The sequence below is a fragment of the Rhododendron vialii genome, chromosome 10a, assembly GCF_030253575.1.
Source record: "Rhododendron vialii isolate Sample 1 chromosome 10a, ASM3025357v1".
In the NCBI taxonomy this organism is placed as follows: domain Eukaryota; kingdom Viridiplantae; phylum Streptophyta; class Magnoliopsida; order Ericales; family Ericaceae; genus Rhododendron; species Rhododendron vialii.
Window position 1 is genome coordinate 18,936,731 of NC_080566.1, and position 20,622 is coordinate 18,957,352.

At 36.7% G+C, this 20,622-nt stretch overlaps 1 protein-coding gene across 1 annotated transcript; it reads left to right on the forward strand.

The window, feature by feature from the left end:
* The first annotated feature begins 5,453 nt into the window (after nt 1-5,453).
* Nucleotides 5,454-13,415, forward strand: LOC131303814 (CDPK-related kinase 5-like). The gene is made up of 11 exons (XM_058330841.1): nt 5,454-6,280; nt 8,780-8,910; nt 9,189-9,230; nt 9,368-9,476; nt 10,456-10,534; nt 10,626-10,922; nt 11,007-11,119; nt 11,959-12,066; nt 12,193-12,255; nt 12,387-12,554; nt 13,185-13,415. Exons 1-11 carry the CDS (start codon nt 5,711-5,713, stop codon nt 13,323-13,325), a joined length of 1,821 nt encoding a protein of 606 aa, XP_058186824.1. The 5' UTR covers nt 5,454-5,710; the 3' UTR covers nt 13,326-13,415.
* The last annotated feature ends 7,207 nt before the right edge of the window (nt 13,416-20,622 follow it).

Genomic DNA, 20,622 nt, shown 5'->3' on the forward strand with positions numbered 1-20,622 from the left:
TACCTACGAAAACTGGTATCGATACCCAAGCCATTAAGGCAGATTTTGCTTAGATGAACTTCGTGAGCTCGCTCCGGACACTCCCAAACTCAGATTTTGGTGTTCTTTGGACCGTTGGAAAGTTTGTCGAGTCCACTTTCTAACCCAAGTGGTTTGGATCAAAAATAATTTATACATCAAAAGATATGATGATTCTATCCTTAGTTGGTCGGAAGATGAGTAGTTTTGGAATGTCCTCACATCTCCTTCAATTCTCTTGACCCTTGGGCGATCCGAGCAACCTACAAACCATCTTTTCATGACTTTTCGGGCACAACAATGGGGTGGCATGTGGCCTTGGGTGCTTGGTTGTATTCGGAGCATTCATTGGCGTTCAAACGCGCCTTATTTATACGAATTACCTAAAACACACAAAAACGTACTTTACGTGCAATATCGCATAAAACACTAACTTTATAAACATAAATATAATAAAACTAAGGACTTAAGCACCAATAATATACATTATTGGGTGTTTATTATTCACCGATATCTGATTGAGCTAAATTTTTTTCAGAAATCTATAAAAAAAATATTTTAAGAAGAACTTGCAATTTGAATCATTTTTGTAGGACCCATGATGGGTCCCACAAAAATCATCAATTTCTTGCCCATTCTAGCTGCACCAAATTAGGCCCTTGCCACAATAATTTCTTGATTTTTGCGGGGCCTATTACGGATCCTACAAAGATGATTCAAATAGCAAGTTATTTTTTAAAATATTTTTTATAAGTTTTCAAAAAAATTAGCTTAATCTGATATCGGTAAGAACTGATTCGCAGGGCGGCATATATATGGGTTGAAGTTGTAATTTGCGAAAAGTAGAAGATGGCATGATTGCTTTGAAGCATGTGTCAGAAAAAGTTGTTAACCCCCGCTACCAAGCGCCTATTAGAACAACCCTTCGGGAATTCTTATCCCCTAATTTGAGAGCAGTTGTTAGAGTTTGATGGGAGTGCCTAACTCAACGAAATGGGCCGTTTTAGCCTAGCTGCAATACTATGGTGACTTCCCTCACCACAGGCTTCCTGAGTTTGCACTTCCTTATATATTATTATAACAGTACTCATAACAGATTCATTTGCTAAGGTATGAATTACACCAATATAACGTATGCTTGCATATTCGTCCATTGGTCAAATTGGATTCTAATTAGTAATTTTGCAACTCAAAAAGCAAAACAAAATAAATTTAAAAAGCAATTTTAAACAGGACTCGCGTATTAGTATTTCGCCTAAAGCCTCGGAAGGCCTTTGGGGCGCCTCTAAAAACGGATGCAGTGGAATGTTTTGCTTATGTGAGAAAAAGTCTACATCAAATAGGTTGACGCCGAATACAACAAATATATTTGTTTGGTTATATGTCAAAATTGCTTTGATGGATACAAAAGTACTTGATTAATTGCCAGTTGATAAGATCAAGTCCAATTGGAATTAAGAGGGCAACTTCAACCGTCACTTCTTACGTAGGCCAATTTGACCTGTCATAAGCTTTGAATTTTCAAGTTTATGCATTTTTTTTTCTTTTTTTCATGTTTTATACTCCTAGTAACCAAAAGGAGCACTTGGTATAAAGGTTTGACGATTGAACAAATAGTTTGGTCTAACTTTACTAATGGCTAGGGGAGGAGTACAGTACCAAGTCACCAACAGATACGTGTATGACAATTAACAAGTACAAACAATTACACACATATTAAAATCATAATCAACAAATTAAGATTCGCTTTTTAATTTTCTTTCACCAATGGACAGAGATAAGATATTGATGTTCTTGATTCTCCTATGGTTTTGGTAAGCTTCCTCATGTTATTTCTCAAAAGAGAACTTATCTCCTTAACCATTCGGTAGCCGTTTCATGGTGATTGGCAGAGAGAATTAGTAAATAAATTTTTTCTAAACAACTCTGCTTGAGTTGACTGACCTATCTAATTTTTTTTTTTTATAAGTGACTTATCCATTCTTCTTAAATTTTTGATTTGGTATTTTTATTTATGTTTTCTGAAATTTTGTTAGATTCACATATTATTTTTTTGATATATTATTCGTATCGATTAGCAGAGTCTACAAAGTAAAAAATATATACTGTCAAAAGGGGGGGAAATCACTAAATACAAGAAAAAAACACAAAATAGGTGATATTTTTGTCTTTGGTGAGTTTTATATGAATTTTTTCTACTTCGGTTCAATCTTGTATACTTTTTTGACATGATGTTGGTAGTTTTATACAAGTCAGGGCTGGAGTCAAATTCGTCAATACGGGCAACAAGGCAAGTCATGTGGGCTATAGTCCTGTATAGTCGTAGACTAATTGTAATTTCTTTTATTTTGGTTTTCAATTTGTATTTGGTATCGCGCCGTAGTAATTTTGAAATGAAAGACGTATTCTATAAAATACGATCATTTTTTTTGACTAGTTTTTTCCTACATTTTATTTACGTGGTTCAAAAGATCTTTTAGAGAGCTACTCCCTCTGTCCCATATTGCTTTGGAAACTGTGCATTTCGCATGCAAAAAATAATCGCTAGACAGATAATCAAATTCAATTAAATTAACAGCATTGGCAAGTGGAGTGGAGTGCAGTTGGTGTCTCCTTTATGCTTCCATGCACATGGACAAAATTCGATTCACATAAGCACCCATCCCCTTTCGAAGTCCCGTGGGATATAGTAGATTAAGTTTAACGAATGCCAAAAACAAAAGAAGAAAGAATAAACAACATTGACTCTTTAGTTGGGGGGAAAGCAGCAAAAGTGAACAATTCAACTAACAACAATTACCCAATGGCTCATGGCCCTAGCTCTTGATGATGTTAGAGCCTCAGACTCATCTTCTACTATATCGTAATAAAATCTCCTTTCGGTTTGAAAAAAAAAGCTAACAACAATTCTTGGGGCTAAGGGGTGTTTTGACCTAATGATTAAGTCGGCTTATTAGATTATTGGATTATTTAGCTCCTTTAAAAAATTAAAAAGTATTTTGGTTTGGCTTATTGGCTCTTTAGTCGGTGGATTATTTGATTTCTTTTACCTTCCAATTTGGACACCCCACTAATTATCAGAATGCCTTTGAATGAAGGGGCAGGTAGGGATTAACACAAACAAAAAAACAAAAAAAAAACGGAGAGGAGAAGGGTAAAGTGGTCTATTCATGACATTTTACCCTAGAAATTGATTTGGGCTCTTGCCACGTATAGGTAAGAAGCCAGTCCAACCACTCTTATTTTGAGTCCAAACAAGTTGGATTTATTGGCCATGAATAATTCAATAATTCGGATGAACTTTTTTAGCCAAAGCACTCCTAAATTTCGTCTTCCCATGCCCGGCCACCGACTAGGTGTGAGAAAAAAAAACGCCAAACCGCGAGTCCAGAATTTCAAGTCCAAACCGAATGGTTTGGTCAGGTTATTTAGTAGTGTGGTTTGGTCTTAATTTTAAAAATTAAAAACCGTGTTCAATATTTTTAAAACTGTGTTCAATGGTTTAGTCTGTAAATTTATGTTAACGGTCATTCCAATCCAATCCGAACCATGTGTATATATATATGATCTAGATACACCAAATAAATATAGGCTAATCATAGTCGAATAATTTTCTAGATAAAAAGTATTCATATTTGTCATTCCTGTCTTTTTTAGAATGATATCATCCATCACAAGAATAAACTTACCTATTCCATTGGAATGATGGGTCACCCAATAACTACGTACTAAATTTGCCAACATATGCAATTTGACAATGAAATTTTAGTTATTTTATTGTAGCGATGGTCTTGTTTTTTCTTTGTTAAGTTGTTGGAGATGCTCTTCAACTTTATACGAAAGTCATGATATTCTCTGCGTGTTTGTGAGGATATTTTATTTTAATTTTGAGATTATAGTTTTTCAAAATCAATTGGGGTATTTTTCAAAAATTCTAGATAACGGATTATCAAAATGTTAAAGTTGGGTTTGGGTAACTTTTAAAATTCTGCAACACAAATTCTCATAATCTCGCAGTTGCAATAAGCAATATTTCTGAACTTTTACTAAAATTTGAAATTTAAAATCTGCAACATAATATGAAACTAAAATCTATATACACATCTATCGCAAAACACGCCCTATTACGTTCTGTAAAAAATAAAAACAAGACAAAAGCGGATATAGTTTAATCATCTATGTATTTATTTGCCTAAGTTCGGACACTAGATGAGACCGTTCAAATTTGAATTATACACCGGTACAATTAATGATTCAGGTTTATACAAACACACTTACCAATAATAATCATTTTTTTTCGAAAGAGTCCTCGAACAAATACAAATCATTAATTGCAACAATCAAATATTCAGATTTGGACTTTTTCATCCTATACAAACTCATTCTATACAAACAAAGGTCCGACTCCGTTCTAGTACCGCATATAAGTACCTATTTTGTAATTTTTAAATTAAAAAATAATGGGCGTACTGAAATCTAAAAATATACAATATAAATCTTGTTAAATTAAAAAATTATTTTTATAAGTTTATTACTATTTTTTAAATTGAAATTACAAATAAATACTTAGGCTCCGTTTCAGAAACCTTTTTAAAAAATAATAAGCTTATTTCATATTTTCAAACTCAAAAATAATGTAACTGAAAAATAATTTTTTCATTTTTTTTGCCTCGTATAAAAGATCTTGATGAGATCTTTCAAATAAGATCCATATTGCATATTTTTGTATTTCAATAAGCCCATAATTTTTAAATTTAAAATTATCTTCTTAAAAAATAAATTTTTTTTTATCGCTCCATAACGAGGCATTAGTACTTTTCTGGAACGGGAAGGAGGGAGATGATCTAAACTCCTCCTCTTTGGCCCACCCGAGTCACCTGACTATAAAACCGAAAACATATCCCCTAGGTTGGTTTTCCATTTTAACTTTGTTTTATTTTATTTTTTAATTATTATTTTATTTTTTTTTTCAATTATTATCCTACTAGGAGTTTGTTCAGGCACGGTGCAACGTGAGATCTAATTAGTGGTAACTGTGCAATTAATATTGTTTGGGAGAAAGAGAAAGAGCCATAGGATTTATGAAGCAAATCAATGGTTAGGATCTATGAGACATAAAATTAAAAAACCATTCTCCTTTATTATGTAGATTTCTCCAATTATTACTTTCATTTCTTTCTCCAATCATTATCCGTCTTCCCAATCTTTACTCTGCTATTAAATTATTATATCCACTACCAAAACTAAAATGAGAATAAATTGTTTACACCGCCGGTGTAAACATTTGTTTCCTTCAAATCAATTGCATTGCGACACATGTCAAAATAGTGGTCCCAATTAATAAAATATAATAACGTGACGCAATGCAATTGATTTAGAGAAAACAAATGGTTACACGACACTGTAAACCCAAGTATGAAAGCCAAACAAAGCCATGTCGTCTCCTTTTTATCTACCATCTCCAGATCTCTCTCTCTCTCTCTCTTTCTCTCTCTCTAACAACCAATTCCGTCACATTATTCCTAGGGCTCGGAAGACAGACCACCAAATCCGAGTAAAACCCTAGGAAACAAAAAAGCCAATCCGAAAACGTCTAATCAAATTCAACCAAGTCCTCGTGTAATGCTCCAATTCCCAGCTACACCTACAGCAACATTCCGTTTGGAACGGCGAGCACGTTAAAAAAACCTCCATGGGTATTTGCACGTCCAAGCCCCCCACAGAAACCAGCAACCGCTACGCCAATCCAGCAAAAGACATCATCAACTCTGGTCCCGGAAACGACGCCGTTAAACCATCCGACACTGCCCAAAACCCTACGAACGAGGATATAGGCAAGAAATCTCCCTTCTTTCCGTTCTACAGCCCGAGCCCAGCCCACTACCTGTTCTCCAAGAAGACTCCGGCGGCCAATGGGGGCTCTGCCACCTCGACGCCGAAGCGGTTCTTCAGGCGGCCGTTCCCGCCGCCCTCGCCTGCCAGGCACATCAGGGCGGCGCTGGCGAGGAGGCAGGGGTCGGTGAAGCCGAATGGGAGTGAAGGAGGGGCGATACCGGAGGGCAGCGAGGCGGCGGGGGAGGAGGGCGGTGGGCGCGTGGTGGGGCTTGATAAGAGTTTCGGGTTTTCAAAGAATTTTGGGGGTAAGTATGAGATTGGGGAGGAGGTTGGAAGGGGGCATTTTGGGTATACTTGCAGGGCCAAGTTCAAGAAGGGAGAGATGAAGGGGCAAGAGGTTGCGGTCAAGGTTATCCCTAAAGTCAAGGTTTGACATGTTCCAACTTCTGTTGTTATTGTTTGGAATAATTTTTTTGAACAGATATTTAGGTGACAGCCTTCTATGCTTGTTGAACTTCAGTTTTAGCTCTGATAAAATGAAAAAAAATATCCTTCAGTTTTAGCTCATTTCTTTTGGAGATGAAATGATTTAGATATGTAGGTTCATGGTTTGTGATTAATCTTGGTCTTATGAACTGGGAGCTTTGATGAGCTTGACTTTAGAGGGGTTACGAACTGTGGTGCAGTTGATTCCTCTGTCTACTGTCGTGTAGACAAATGTCTTATGGTCTTGTCTTTCCTTTAGTTGAGTGATTGCAAAGCAAATGACACCATTAGTGCTAATCGGTTGGAAGTTGGCTGGAGGACACGCCGATGCTTAAGTCAGCTTCCCTTCGGGAAAGTACTGAACCATAGAAGTGCTATGTGTGGCGTAACTCTTTTTAGGGTTTCAGCTCGTACTTTTTAGAGAGAGAATTACTTGCCCTCCAAGCACCTCCTGCCCGGTTCGTGCCTTCATAATGGCCTCGTGCTCATGACATCATCATGTAACCGTCTTAGGAGTAATCAAAGTCGTCATGCATGCTCAGTGGCACGTTGCCACCTGGCCGAGTAATCACCCTGGCATCCACGTGAGGCTGACTGAGCCAAATGCCCAAGATGGGCTGACTGAGCCAAATGCCCAAGATGGGCTGGGCCTGGTCCATCACCACCCGGCTCAATAACTGGGCGGTTCTTCTTGCTTGTCACACCATAAGGTGGGGTTAAAAGCCCATGGTCCAGCTGATCCTAGCCCGATTAGTTCACATCATCTTTGAGTGTTCGACCCAATAACCTGTATGGGCCTCGGGCTTAGTATGATGTTTGGCCCAGTAAGTGTCATTCAGCCCTCCACAGAAACAATATAGAGTACTGTGGTGGCATATTTTCTGGACATGTTTCATTTGTCATTGGAGATAAAAGGAGGATATTGTTCTCATGTTCTGGAAACACATATGGTGAGGGGGTGTTCGCTTATGACAACTTTGTCAGAGTCTACCAACTACCATGGATAAGGAGCGTGAGTTTTAGGTAGGGGATTGGGAGGTTTGAGTTTATTAATGTGATTTTTGAGCTGCTAAGTTGGAGATTGATCTGTGCAGGGACGTGTGATGTTATGGTGGAGCCTTGGAAGTGAGAATTTTAATCGAATTTGGTCCATTCTATCGTATGTGGTGATTCTAGTAAAATATTCCCTTGGGAGAGTATTTGGAGGATTTGGATGCCATTTTAGCAACAACCTTTAACTCCATCACACCATGCATGACATGCATGGGAGGCGCCACATATTGCTTAGGATGTTCACGCGAATACAACGAAAATATATATGTATGTTTAGTTGTTGGACCTCACCCACCTCCATTACATGATTTCATCGCCTAACCAGCTCATTCATTTTTCTCTCTCCATCAACTATAGTTTTGGTAGTACAGATGGATGTATTTTCCTGGCCAAAAGAAATTTGTATTTGAAATACTTTATGTTGAGCTTATTATACAACTATTGCAAAACCGAAAAAACATCTAGTGTAAACTTAGATTATTGGAAATAGGTGATCGGTGATCCATACCAATAAATGTGAATATTAATATACACCAAACAATACTAGACGTTGTGTCTAGAATGAGGTCAGCTACATGAAATCTTGCCATTCCACTTTGTCTACATTTAGTTAGATTTAATTAATTCACAATCATTTTTTTACCATGACATGTCAATATGGATCTTTGTCTCCTGTTAGCATTTTTAATAACTATGATGAAGTTAATTTTTTTTTGGCTGTTGCATCTGATGGTCTTTGTTGTATATGACCAAACATCCCAAAACCACCTTGGTCTATTCTCTCTCTATACGTGTTAATATCACGCATAACAAATATGTATTCTTTGTTAGCTCTTCACTTATCCTTCTATGGTTATTAGATGGAAATTCCATATATTCAATTTTATTTCTACTTATTTTGAAAACTTGGCTCTAATGCTTCTCAGTTCTCTCCAAATTGGTAGTTTAGCATTGACTCGTTTGAGTTTTATCAACTAGACAATATCATTGACTAACAACAAAACTAATGAAAATAAGATGATGACTCAAAGCTGACCCTCGATGATTGGAAATTCACTTGTTTCTCCTATTGAAAGTAAAGATCACATAATATTGTTGCTCAAGGTGTCTTTGGAAAATTGTGTTCCATTTCTTCTTTCTTTTCTCAAGGAAAGGTGTATGAATCAATTTAGCTTGCTATATTTACTGATGTTTTGGTTGGAACTTATTGAATTTGATCCTTGTGTCAATTTGATGTTTGAACCCCTTGCTCTCTGCAAGAGAAGCATAATGAGTTCTGGTTGATATCTTAGTTGATTTGTAGAGTGCTTTCAGTTTAGTTCAGATTTTTCATGTGTTAATGTTTTGACTTTGTATGCTAATCCTGCTCTATTATACTTGTAACTAGATGACCACCGCCATAGCCATTGAGGACGTAAGAAGGGAGGTGAAAATATTGAGGGCTTTGTCAGGACATAACAATCTAGTCCAGTTCTATGACGCATTCGAAGACAATGAAAATGTCTACGTAGTGATGGAGTAAGCTTTCATCTTGACACCTGAATGAATTTTGTTCCCCATCATACAGTGCAATTGGCTTCGCCTATATAGTGGTGACAAATTTGGATCTTTGATTAGTTTAGTAACCACTCACATGAATTTTCATGTTTAGCTAACAGTTCTATCCTCTATGTGAACAACTATGTTGAGAGTACCTTTGTATTTTGCTAACTGATTCTGTGCACGAAAATGAAGGGCAGTACCGCATGCTTGTACTGGGTTAATTTCTAACAGCATCGATGAATTACTTTTTCTAGGTTGTGTGAAGGTGGGGAGCTTTTGGATAGAATACTGGCGAGGTATCTTTTTGTTTTTAGCTATGCTGAAATCTTGTATTTTCACGTATTTGTTTTGGACACTGGTGGATAGAAGGGAGAACTTTGACGGATGAAACTGGGCAGTAATTAACGTATGGATAGTTTGTTTTATTCTGCAGGGGTGGCAAATACACAGAAGACGAAGCAAAAGCTGTCTTGGTCCAAATATTAAATGTTGTTTCCTTTTGCCATTTGCAGGGTGTGGTTCACCGTGATCTTAAACCTGAGGTGGGCTATAATGTCAAGTTGAGATTGCACACACGGCATTATTGGCATTAGATGTAGAACTGTTTGATTGTGAACTGTGGTAATTTTTTTTGGGGTTTTTTGTCTATGGCAAGAGAATGGATTTGTCTGCTTGAGAAGTTTCTTGGGCAAGCGAATGAAATATTGTAGTTTTAAGATTTGACAAATTTTTTTTCCAGATTATGAAAAGAATTGAGATTTTGGTATTGTCATTGATTGCTCTGAATGAGAAGCATGGACATCGAAGAGAAGGTGTGATCTTCGTGTGAGTCTCGCGCCAAACACCAACAGGAGTCAAACTGTCGCCAATGTGTCCTTTATCAGCATCTAGGAATGACAGGTGTCCAATGCTTAAATACATGAGATTCGTTGCACTTTGAAGAAATAATGTGGGATCCTATGTCAAATGACAACAGTGGATATCTCAATCATAGTGTCCTCCTTTAGGCTTCTTAATTTCATAAGATTTCTTAGTTTCCAAATCTAAACCCCAATGCTTAGCATATTTTCACCAATAGAGCTTTTTAAAATAGATATTAAGATCTTTTGTTCACACTTGTTTCTCAATTTGTAGAACATAGAAAATGATTTTAACAATTCTCATGTAGTTTTGTTGAATATAAACAACATTAAAATTGAGAAATAGTTCTTATATCTATGTATACTTGTCGTGTCCCTGGTATTGTTCTTCAAAGAAAATTGACGTGTGAGTTTCTCGGTTTCTCCATTCGTGTCCTATCTGTGTCCATTTCCTATCCATGCTCTGATTGCTTCAAACCTCAAATGTTCGACAAAGAAGATTTGCACTCATGATGATGTTGGTTATTGGCTAAAACATCTATATGACTATATCAACAATATTTATATTTTATATTAGTAATATAACTTTGCTTTAGTATTTCTGTGTCTTTTCAGTTTCTTATGGTATTTGTGTCATCTAACTATTGAATTGCTGGATCAGAACTTCTTGTTCACATCAAAGGAAGAGAACTCACCACTAAAGGCCATAGATTTTGGGTTGTCAGATTTTGTGAAGCCAGGTCTGTCCTTCGTAATGCATGTCATACTGTTGTCTTTTGCGTAGAATGGCTTAATAGGTTAGGTTTTCTTGACATGCCTAGTTATTTGCAGATGCGAGGCTTAATGATATTGTTGGCAGTGCATATTATGTGGCACCAGAAGTGCTGCATAGGTCTTACAGTACCGAAGCTGATGTCTGGAGTATAGGGGTAATATCCTATATTCTATTATGTGGGAGCCGCCCATTTTGGGCTCGAACAGAATCTGGGATCTTCCGGGCTGTTCTAAAAGTCGATCCCAGTTTTGATGAATCACCTTGGCCTTCTCTATCGTCTGAGGCAAAAGACTTTGTCAAGCGCTTACTGAACAAGGATCCACGGAAAAGAATGTCAGCTGCACAAGCCTTAAGTCAGTGTCCCAAACGCTGTTAAAAGTTTGCCGTTTACTGTTTCTTACATTTCTGAAGCACTACATAACAATCTTTTCTTATAGGTCATCCATGGATCAAAAATAACAATGACGCAAAAGTGCCCCTGGACATAATGATCTTCAAACTCATGAAGGCCTATATGCGTTCATCTGCTCTTCGTAAAGCTGCTTTACGGGTTCGTATATGCCCCTACAGAGAGTATATCTTTCTGCCATCTTTGTTGGCTTCTTCCGTAGGAATTCATGTAGAGGATTCCTTTAACAGTGTTACGCATTGTAAAGAAAAATAGCTTCACCTTTCCTTTTGGGAGAAACAAGTTATGTGCACGTTTGTCTTTTCTTTTGTCGCTGTAGTCTTCTTATGTATTGATTCTAGTGGAAGCATTGTGGAACCTGCAAAAAACAAAAATTGATGATTGTTTTCCATATTTAAGTTCCTTTACCAGAATTGGAACAATGGGATGCCCTTTTCTGCAGCCTGAGAACAAATTGAGTGAAGCATTGGGTTTATTTCTTCCTTTCATGCATGCAGCTTGTGTGAAGTTTGAGGAAATAATACAATGTAAAACAAAGCAAATGAGGCCATCCCTGGAGTTTTTTCAGAAAATACTTTTATATTCATTTGGGTATCCAATTTGTATGTGATAAACAGCAGGGTTTCCATGCATTTCGGTTTGCATTCTCAAGCACTTAAAAAAATTGCGGCAACTTGCATGGTTCTGAATTTTGCCTTGATTGGTTATAGTCACACATCTGTAAATAATCTGGATACTATCCCAAAAGAGAAAACTAAGACAATATATGAAAGCATAAATACCAGTTGGACAGTAGGATATTAGTTCCACTGACCATCTGAAGTTTTTGCTTCTCTCAGTTTTGTTTAGTCATGTTTTTGCGGAGATTATTAATTTGCATTTATTTGTTTCCTATGCCGATTGTGGTTTGTACTTGACAGGTTAATACATAATACTTCTAGTAGTTTGTGTTTCATTTTTTCTCTCTTGTTATTTGGCAGGCTTTGTCCAAAACCTTGACAGTGGATGAGCTATTTTATTTGAAGGAGCAGTATGCGCTATTGGTACCAAACAAAAATGGCACCATAAGCTTCGATAATATCAAAGCGGTTGGTTGAAGCAAGACAGTTGCATATTTATACTGTATTTGGTGGAAATGTTTTTTTTTTTTTTCCTGGGTAAAATTGGTGGAAATGTTGCTGCTCAGGTTTTGTTTGTTTTGATGATTTGGTCAGGCCTTGACTAAAAATGCAACAGATGCTATGAAGGAGTCCCATGTCCTTGAATTTCTAGCATCAGTATGTGCTTTGATTGTTATGCTGCAATAAATGGTTTTTATTTCTTTATGGTGTTCTGTTGTTTGGAGTGGTATACTGTTTTCTCTTTCTTTTATGACAGGTTTTTTTTAACTGGCATTCTTTTATGGCAGCTTAATGCACTTCAGTATAGAAGGATGGATTTCGAGGAATTCTGTGCGGCTTCATTAAGTGTCCATCAGCTTGAGGCTCTTGAACGGTGGGAGCAACACGCTCGTTGTGCTTATGAACTTTTTGAGAGTGATGGGAACAGGGCTATTGTCATTGAGGAACTGGCTTCGGTAAGTTGTTTCCTGTTCCTGGGCACCAAAGGGTGGTCAATTGGCAACCCTCAAAAACTAAGACAGACAATGGAACTTCTTAAAATAATAAATGAAGACCCAAAATGTCTTGGTCTTTTTGTTTTGAACCTTAAAAGGTTGATTTGAACCGACTTGAGGACTCCAAACACTCATTTCCATTTAGCTCATTACATAATCGATTTTTCAGCTCAACCTAGATTAAAAATAATTTTAGAGCTCTATCTAACACAAATAACTAAAATTCCTGCAACCGCCACTGCATGGCACCATATTGATTTATCCCGGTTCTTGATTGATGCAAGATCTTAGTGTTTCTATATTTTCTTCCTATGTATATAATTTTTACAGGAAATGCTAGGGTGACCACATTCCCTTATCCCTTAGTGTCTCATTATGTTTACCATTTGATGGAACACATCCACGATCTATAATGCGAGGGGCCCACATGAATCCGTCTAATGTACTGCATTGTGGGTATGCCAATGGCCACGTTTGATGGTTAGAAGAAAATGGGGTCGACCAAGTTATACTGTAGGCTTATGAGTTTCATGATTCCAGTTAACTGCAAAATCGTAGATTGATTTGTAGTATCTTGGAAATTTGTTTCAGGAACTAGGCGTTAGCCCATCCATCCCAGTTCATGCTGTTCTTCATGACTGGATTAGACACACAGATGGAAAGCTGAGTTTCCTTGGGTTTGTCAAGTTGTTGCACGGTGTCTCTAGCCGGTCTCTTGCAAAATCTCAATAACACTCTTCCACCAGGCAATTATCGTCGATTACCAGTTTCTCTGTGCTTGTCTCTGCCTATAAAATAGCAGAAGAAAAGTGGTCAACATACTTACTAATCCTTCAGTATGAGAAACTTCCACTATTTCAAGAATGGCACAGCACTTTCCATTTTGGAACTGGTACTGCACTAATAGCAGCGGTTGAAGTAGCGACTGTTGTAGTATTTGAGACACAGGAATTTGAGTTCCCACTGTAAAGTTGTAGCCTAGATTTGTCTTCAGTTGCTGGTTGAGAATATTTCTCAACTGCTTACGATCTTTTTTACCTGAGATATGTGCCGACATATTTTTCTGCGATTGTCCTGTATGGTCTGATGTGCTCTAATTTGTATTGTAGTTATGGGATTGGGTTCAACTTAACTTTCCAAGGGTCTGTTTGGACAGCCATAAATGGAAGGCAGTGGGAGCTAGTGAAATTGCCTGATTTTCTTTGTCAGATAGATCTGATCTTTGGAGCTCGATTGAACTTGAAGTAAACCAAGTTTGAATAACTTTCTATTTAGGACCATCTGATAATTATGTAAGAACAGTAGTCATCCAGCTAAATTTTACTGTCGTTTTGCTTTTTCTAGAAAGGCCGAAAGATTTTACATGTGCTGACAACAAAAAAATGACAGTTTGTATGTGCTGACAACAAAAACAATGGACAGTTAATACACATGCATGGAAGTAGGGGTGCAATCGAGCCGAGCCGAGCCGAGTTTCGGCATGTTCGGGCTCGGCTCGCCTCAAAAACAATGAGCTCGAGCTCGGCTCGAGCTCGTGACGAGCTGCAGAACTCGAGCTCGAGCTCGGCTCGATAGGTATTTTCGGAGCTCGAGCTCGGCTCGTTCGGCTCGTTTATGAAACAAATATATATAAATATATATATATAAATAAATATAAATATGTAAAATATATATATATATAAATATATATATAAATATATTATATAATCGAGCTCGCGAGCCAATTCGAGCCGAGTTTCGACTAGCTCGAGCTCGGCTCGTTTATGAAACGAGCTCAGGACTCGAGCTCGAGCTCGGCTCGTTTTTGTCTTGAACCGAGCCGAGCCGTTATCGAGCCGAGCTCCGAGCCGCTCGCGAGCGGCTCGGATCGTTTGCAGCCCTACATGGAAGGTAAGGAAACGATCTTAATTGTTGCTCATACCCACAAAAAATGTAAATCCCCGCACATATTGTGAGAAATTATAAGCCAAGTTAAAGGTGTTGGAGGATTCTCCCATTAATTTCACCTCTCAATACTTTTTAAGACATTTTTGCTTAGTAAACGCCCATAAAATGTATTTTTTCACTTTCTTGCAGTTTTCTCCTTTTCTCCCACTAATCAAATGAACCTTCATATGTTGTGTTTTAAGAGGGTAAGGAAGAGAAAAGGAGGAAATTATAAAATAAAAAAAATTCATTGGCTAGTTTGAAAAGAAAAAAGAGGATAAAATAACAAATTAAAGCATTGAACACTTTAAATTTTCCTTAATACTTTCTTTACACTTTTGTTTATAATTATTTTCATTTTGCTTATCTTCCTTTCCCTCTAAATCAAACATGAAACTTAGAATTTTCTTTTCTTTCCTTTTAAATATGGGAAATGGGTTTTGCACTCCACTATTTTATAACGAAAACACTACCGACATAGATGGTTTTTACATAGACATTACACAGATTTTTTGTGGGACCCACTATGTGATCCCTTAAAAATGATCCGAACCGTCCATTAATTTTAAATATTTTTAAGAAACCCTGTTAAAAATCAACTCAATAGAATACATGTAAGTGTTTGATCCAATCTTACAATTTTTCATTCAGAATATTGAGTTGATTTTTAACATGGTTTCTTAAAAATTAATATTTTAAAATTAATGAACGATTCAAATAATTTTGTGGGACCCTCTAGTGGGCCCCACAAAAAAATCTGTGTAATGTCTGTGTGAAAACCATCTGTGTGGGTAGCACTGTTCATTTTATAAGTACACTTCAAATATTGCCTTCTAGCGTTCTTATTGTGTGTAGTTTGAAGCACTAAAAGATAACTCTTGAAGTGTATTTATAAAAAAGCGAGGTGTAAAACTTTTTCCCTTAAATATTTTTCTACTAAAAGCATCTCAAGCCCTAACCCATTTTTTATTATCGATATTTGGCTGAAAATTGGGTCAAAAGCTTCATTTGGTTATTATCCATATTTGGCTAGGCTTTCATTAAGCTAAACAAAATTAAAAAACACAAATTTCAACACTTTCTTTTTATTTTTTATACACTTTCACACACTTTTATACATTTTTCACACTTAACTAGGACCCCATTCCATTAAGCACTAAAAGGACTTTTTAGGACTTTTTATTTTTGTTTTTATTTGAATTTTTTTCTCTTTTGTTAGTTTTGTGCCAATTTTTTTATTGCTGAAAAGTAAATTTTATCCAAATATTTTTAAAATGACCACTTTTAAGTAAAAAAAATCGACTCCACAAAAGTTTGGCGTAAAACGAACAATCACAAAAAAAATTTGAATGAGGACAAAATGTTCTAAAAGAAAAAGTTCTTAGCGTAATGGGGTCTAAAGCCCTCCTTACCCAATTTTCAGCCAAATTTGGGTTAGAAGCTTGATTTGGGTAAAGCATCTCCAATGTTAAACCCATATTTTTACCCAAATCTATTATTGAATGGCACACTTGTAATTAATAAAGTGACACATAATTGATGAAAGAGAAAATAGGGTTTAAAAAAATGGGAATGAGTTTGAGTCTCCCCAAATTTGGATAAGAATATGATATAACTCAACGAGATGGGTTTTTTAAGGGAGGCGGCTATTCGCAGTCCTAACTAGGGCTACTTGCGGTCCGGTTTGGTTCAGATTTCTAGGAATCTGAGGACCGAACCGCTAGTCATGGTTTTTACAAAATGAAATCCGTGTCCAGACCAAAAGTCCTACAGTCCGATTCCAATCCGATCCGTGACTCGCGGATCGGTTACGGTTTTGTCCACGGATTTTAGCAAAAATAAATCTCAAGCATTTATCCCACAATAAAAGAGAAGAAGGTGACATTCAAAATTAAGTTTAACACCACCAGAAAATACTTGTTACATAAACCACCAAAGGCTTACTTTAGAAATCAAATTCAAAAGAATCTAAAACACTAGTAGGATTGTCTCATCTCTATTATAAAACACAATGGTGTAGGGACAAGTTGTTGCAATGGTTGAGATTGAATTGATCCAATGGTTGAGGTGAAATTTTCCTTCTATTAAATTGTCCAGCCTCTTTCGTTTAATTACATAATTGCCACCGATCAAAATTACACCCACTTTCAAATTTGAAACCCTACTTCAGAAGAGTTCTCCTTCTCTCTCTTTGATCCTACACAAACACTACCTCACCCAGACCATCTCTCTTCTTCTCATGCGCCCTTTTCTCCTTCACCGTCCTCCACCACTCACGACGACACTGACCTGCCTTTTAAGCTCTCCACAATCGAGACCCCCTCGCCCCTCACTAGCTTTTGCTCATGGTTCGAATCTAACGGAAGGGTACAAATCAATTCCAATCAGGATGGGTAGTGCCGCAGGCACGGGTAAGCACTAGTTATAGTACATTACATAACATAAAAGAACCGGAAAAAAAACGAACTGCTGAAACTCAACTAGGGTTACTCGTAATTTATACGGAAAAACTAGGATTTACTCCTTATATTTTATGTTCATCTACACTATATCCCATTATTAAGATAAAATACTAAAATTGGTGGAAAAAAGTATTAACATTACAAACAATTTATTATATAAATACACACACATATATGTATTATTTATATAAAATAAATATCCCACGGTCTGGTTCGATTAATCCACGGTTTCGTAATGAAAATCCGTGAACCGAACCGCGAGTCACAGTTTTCTAATTTTTCAATCCGGTGTCCGGACCATTAATCCATGGACAAAATCCAAAAGGTACGGATCGGTTCGGTCCAGACTGGTTTCACGGTTCACCAGATTTTTTGAGCAACCCTAGTCCTAACCCCCCCCCCCCCCCCCCCCCCGAAGACCGCAGCACCACCCTGTCACACTTCCGTCCTCTCTTCAAGGTCTCTCTCTCTCTCTCTCTCTCTCTCTCTCTCTCTCTGTATAGTCACCAGTACTTCCAAACTGCAACCATTTTGAAACTTTTGGTAAAATCTAAAATTTGTAAATGTTGAAATTATGGGTTGATGACGAACATGTTTTATTGGGGCATTTTTGTCGAATTAGTTAACCCTAAACGACATTTAACTACTGAAATAGTTTACACACTTCAAAATTTTTAACCCGTAATTGTTGAGATAAAACGGAAGGTAAATGTCGAAAACAAAGTAGGTTTAGATTCTCCAAAATTTAGATTCTGTATGAAGTTATTAATTTCAGTTGATAAAAACTGAAGAATTATACATATATCGGTTGTTAGATGTTGAAATATGCCTAAGCTGGGCTTCATAATTTACGGAAAGTAGATGCCGAAATTGGTTAACATTTTAGGTAACCAAAAACCATATTAGTTGCATATTTTCGGTTTTTGAATGTTGAAATTGTTATTGTTGGAACTGTGCTTTGTATGTTAATTAGGTGCTGGAAAAGCCTATGAGTGGTGAAACTGGTTTTAGGACATAACACTTATAGATTTCAAGAGTATTATTGGCATTCGTAACTTTTTTTTGCCTTTTCGGACTTCTAAGTTTGTATTACTGTTATTATATGCAGGTTATTATGCGTCCACCATGTGGAGTTCGAGGCCGGGGCCCTCCCCGAAGCACATCTACAGGAAGAGGAAGAGGTTGTCCATGAGGACGAATCTGAAGCTGCTGAGGTAAATTGCTTTCAATAGTTTTGTTTATTGTGACGAATTGAGGTAGTTTTTAGTAATCGGAGATTGACAACAAAATTTTCTCTTTTAAGTTACCTAGAATTTGGCTTGGCTTGCTTTTTAATAACTGATATACCGCACATTGTTTCTTTTCTTCTTGTTATAATTGTTGAAAAATTGTGTACAAAAAACTAAAATATGTAAGTACTTTCAGTAACCAGAAACCAAAATTGTTTACAAGTTTCACTAATCATAAACCGAAATGTTATAATTATTTCGGCAACCAAATGTTGAAATTCTAGCAAATTATTTTTTTCCAACTTTACACTAAGTCAGTAATTTGTTTTTGTATTTTATGAACACTAACTTGTATTATTTTCATATATGTGTTGGTTATGCATACACCGCCTCGAGTTTGAGGTCAAGGAGGTCGAGGTTGGGGCTGGGATGGCCGAAGTGCATCCACATGAAGAGGAAGATGTTGTCGTTGAGGACATACTTGAGGATGAGGTATTTTATCTTTTTTTGTTTTATGAAAACTAACTTTTAATGTATTATTTTCATATACGGTTACAATATTTTTAAACGAAATGATACGTTCGGTAACAAAAAACTGAAATCTGTAATTACTTTCGGTAACCAAAAACCAAAATTTTTTACTAGTTTTAGTAATTTGAAACCGAAATGTTATAATTATTTCGGCAACCAAATGTTGAAATTTTGGCAGATTATTTTTTTCCAATTTTACAATTGCTAAGTAGTTTATTTTTGTATTTTGTTAAACACTAATTTGTATTATTTTCATATACGTGTAGGTTATTGGTCGATAACCTCGAGTTCTAGGAGGAGGTCGAGGTCGAGGCTTGGGCCTGCCCGAAGCACAGCCACAGAAAGAGGTAAACTTTTTTCAATTTTATACTTGCTTTCAATAATTTTTTTAATCTTTATTTGTTCTATGAACACTAATTTGTATTGTATTATTGGCATATATGTGTAGGTTATGGGTCCACCGCCAGTAGTTCGAGGCCGATGTCGACGTCGAGGCCGGGGCCAAGCCGAAGTGTAGCTACATGATGATGCGCCTTTGGATGTGGGTGGTCCAAAGGACCTATCCTTGCTAAAGAGTTTTCGCATGCACATGGCTAAAGCCATTTTGGAGGAAGAAGAGAGGAGTACATTGAGATTGCATCAACACTCGGTTCTTTTGGGTAGTTAAAAAAGACAGGTTCAAACAAAAGATTGTGATTGCTGTTAAAGACTGTGACAATCCAACCTTCCAACCCCTTAACACATCCCAGTTCGAATAGGCATTCACATTTCCTAGTTCCTGTGATGCGCTATCTTTGCCTTTGGTTCTTTGTCATTCTCTTTGGCATTGCCACCTTTGTCCTTTGCCTTATTGATATACGGTCTATACTTTCCACCCCGTTCACACGCAAACCGCATCCTTGGCCTTCAGTTTTTTGCCATTCTTTCCGACGCCTTAATGATAATCACAAACCCATTTTTTTTACCAGTAGATATTATCCAATGTCTCAACTCATCTTCGGATGGAAAAACCTACAAACATGATTGAACAAAAACATTCAATACCAGTAAAAAAAACAAAATCAAAAGAATCAATAATCATCCACCTGTTTGAAAACCCTCACATTCCCCATCGTAAACTCCCCTATGAAATCATATAGGGCCACTGGACCTATGTGGTTGCCGTGCGTTGAAGTATCACCCTGAAAGTATAAAAAATTGAAAAGTCCATTTAAAAGAAGTTTTCTAGCTCTCTGAATCTGTTTCGGTAATTAACAGTCGACAATACCTACAAATTTTGATAAATAACTATCGAAATTTAATCTATATTTCGGTAAGTGAAAGTCGAAAATATACTTACAATTTGGTATCTAACTGCCGATTATTACTAAATGAAAAGTGAATACTAACACTTCGGTAACTAACTGTCAAAAACAAGTTTCAATTTCGATGTCGAAAATATGTGCACAATTCGGTAACTAACTGCCGAATTCTAGTAAAAATAAAACATGTGTGTACATATACGAAAATTCTACATACATTTTGGTAAATAGCTGTTGAAAATAAGATTATATTTCAGTAACCACATATCGGAAATGCGTCTACATATCCGTAATTAACTGCCGAACTAGAGTAAAACAAAAATAAGATACATATATTTCGGTAATTGAATGCTGAAATTATATCTTAATTTCGGTAACTAACTCTCGAACAGTGTAATTGTTTACTGTAGTTAACTACCAAAATGACTTAACTTATTCGGACTTGAAACACCAAAAAACTGGTTTAAAAATTTGTAAATTAGGAGGTTGGCCATTGTGAACGGAGAAAATTTACCTCCTCACGCGGCTTCCAAGGTACAATGTCCCTCACAACATCTTTCTTCGCCTCAGCCATCATATC

Coding starts and splice junctions, on each gene's coding strand:
- LOC131303814 (XM_058330841.1), top strand. CDS start 5,711: ATGGGTATTTGCACGTCCAAGCCCCCCACAGAAACCAGCAACCGCTAC. Junction 10,923..11,006: donor GTCAGCTGCACAAGCCTTAA/GTCAGTGTCCCA, acceptor CTTTTCTTATAG/GTCATCCATGGATCAAAAAT. Junction 12,256..12,386: donor TCCTTGAATTTCTAGCATCA/GTATGTGCTTTG, acceptor CTTTTATGGCAG/CTTAATGCACTTCAGTATAG.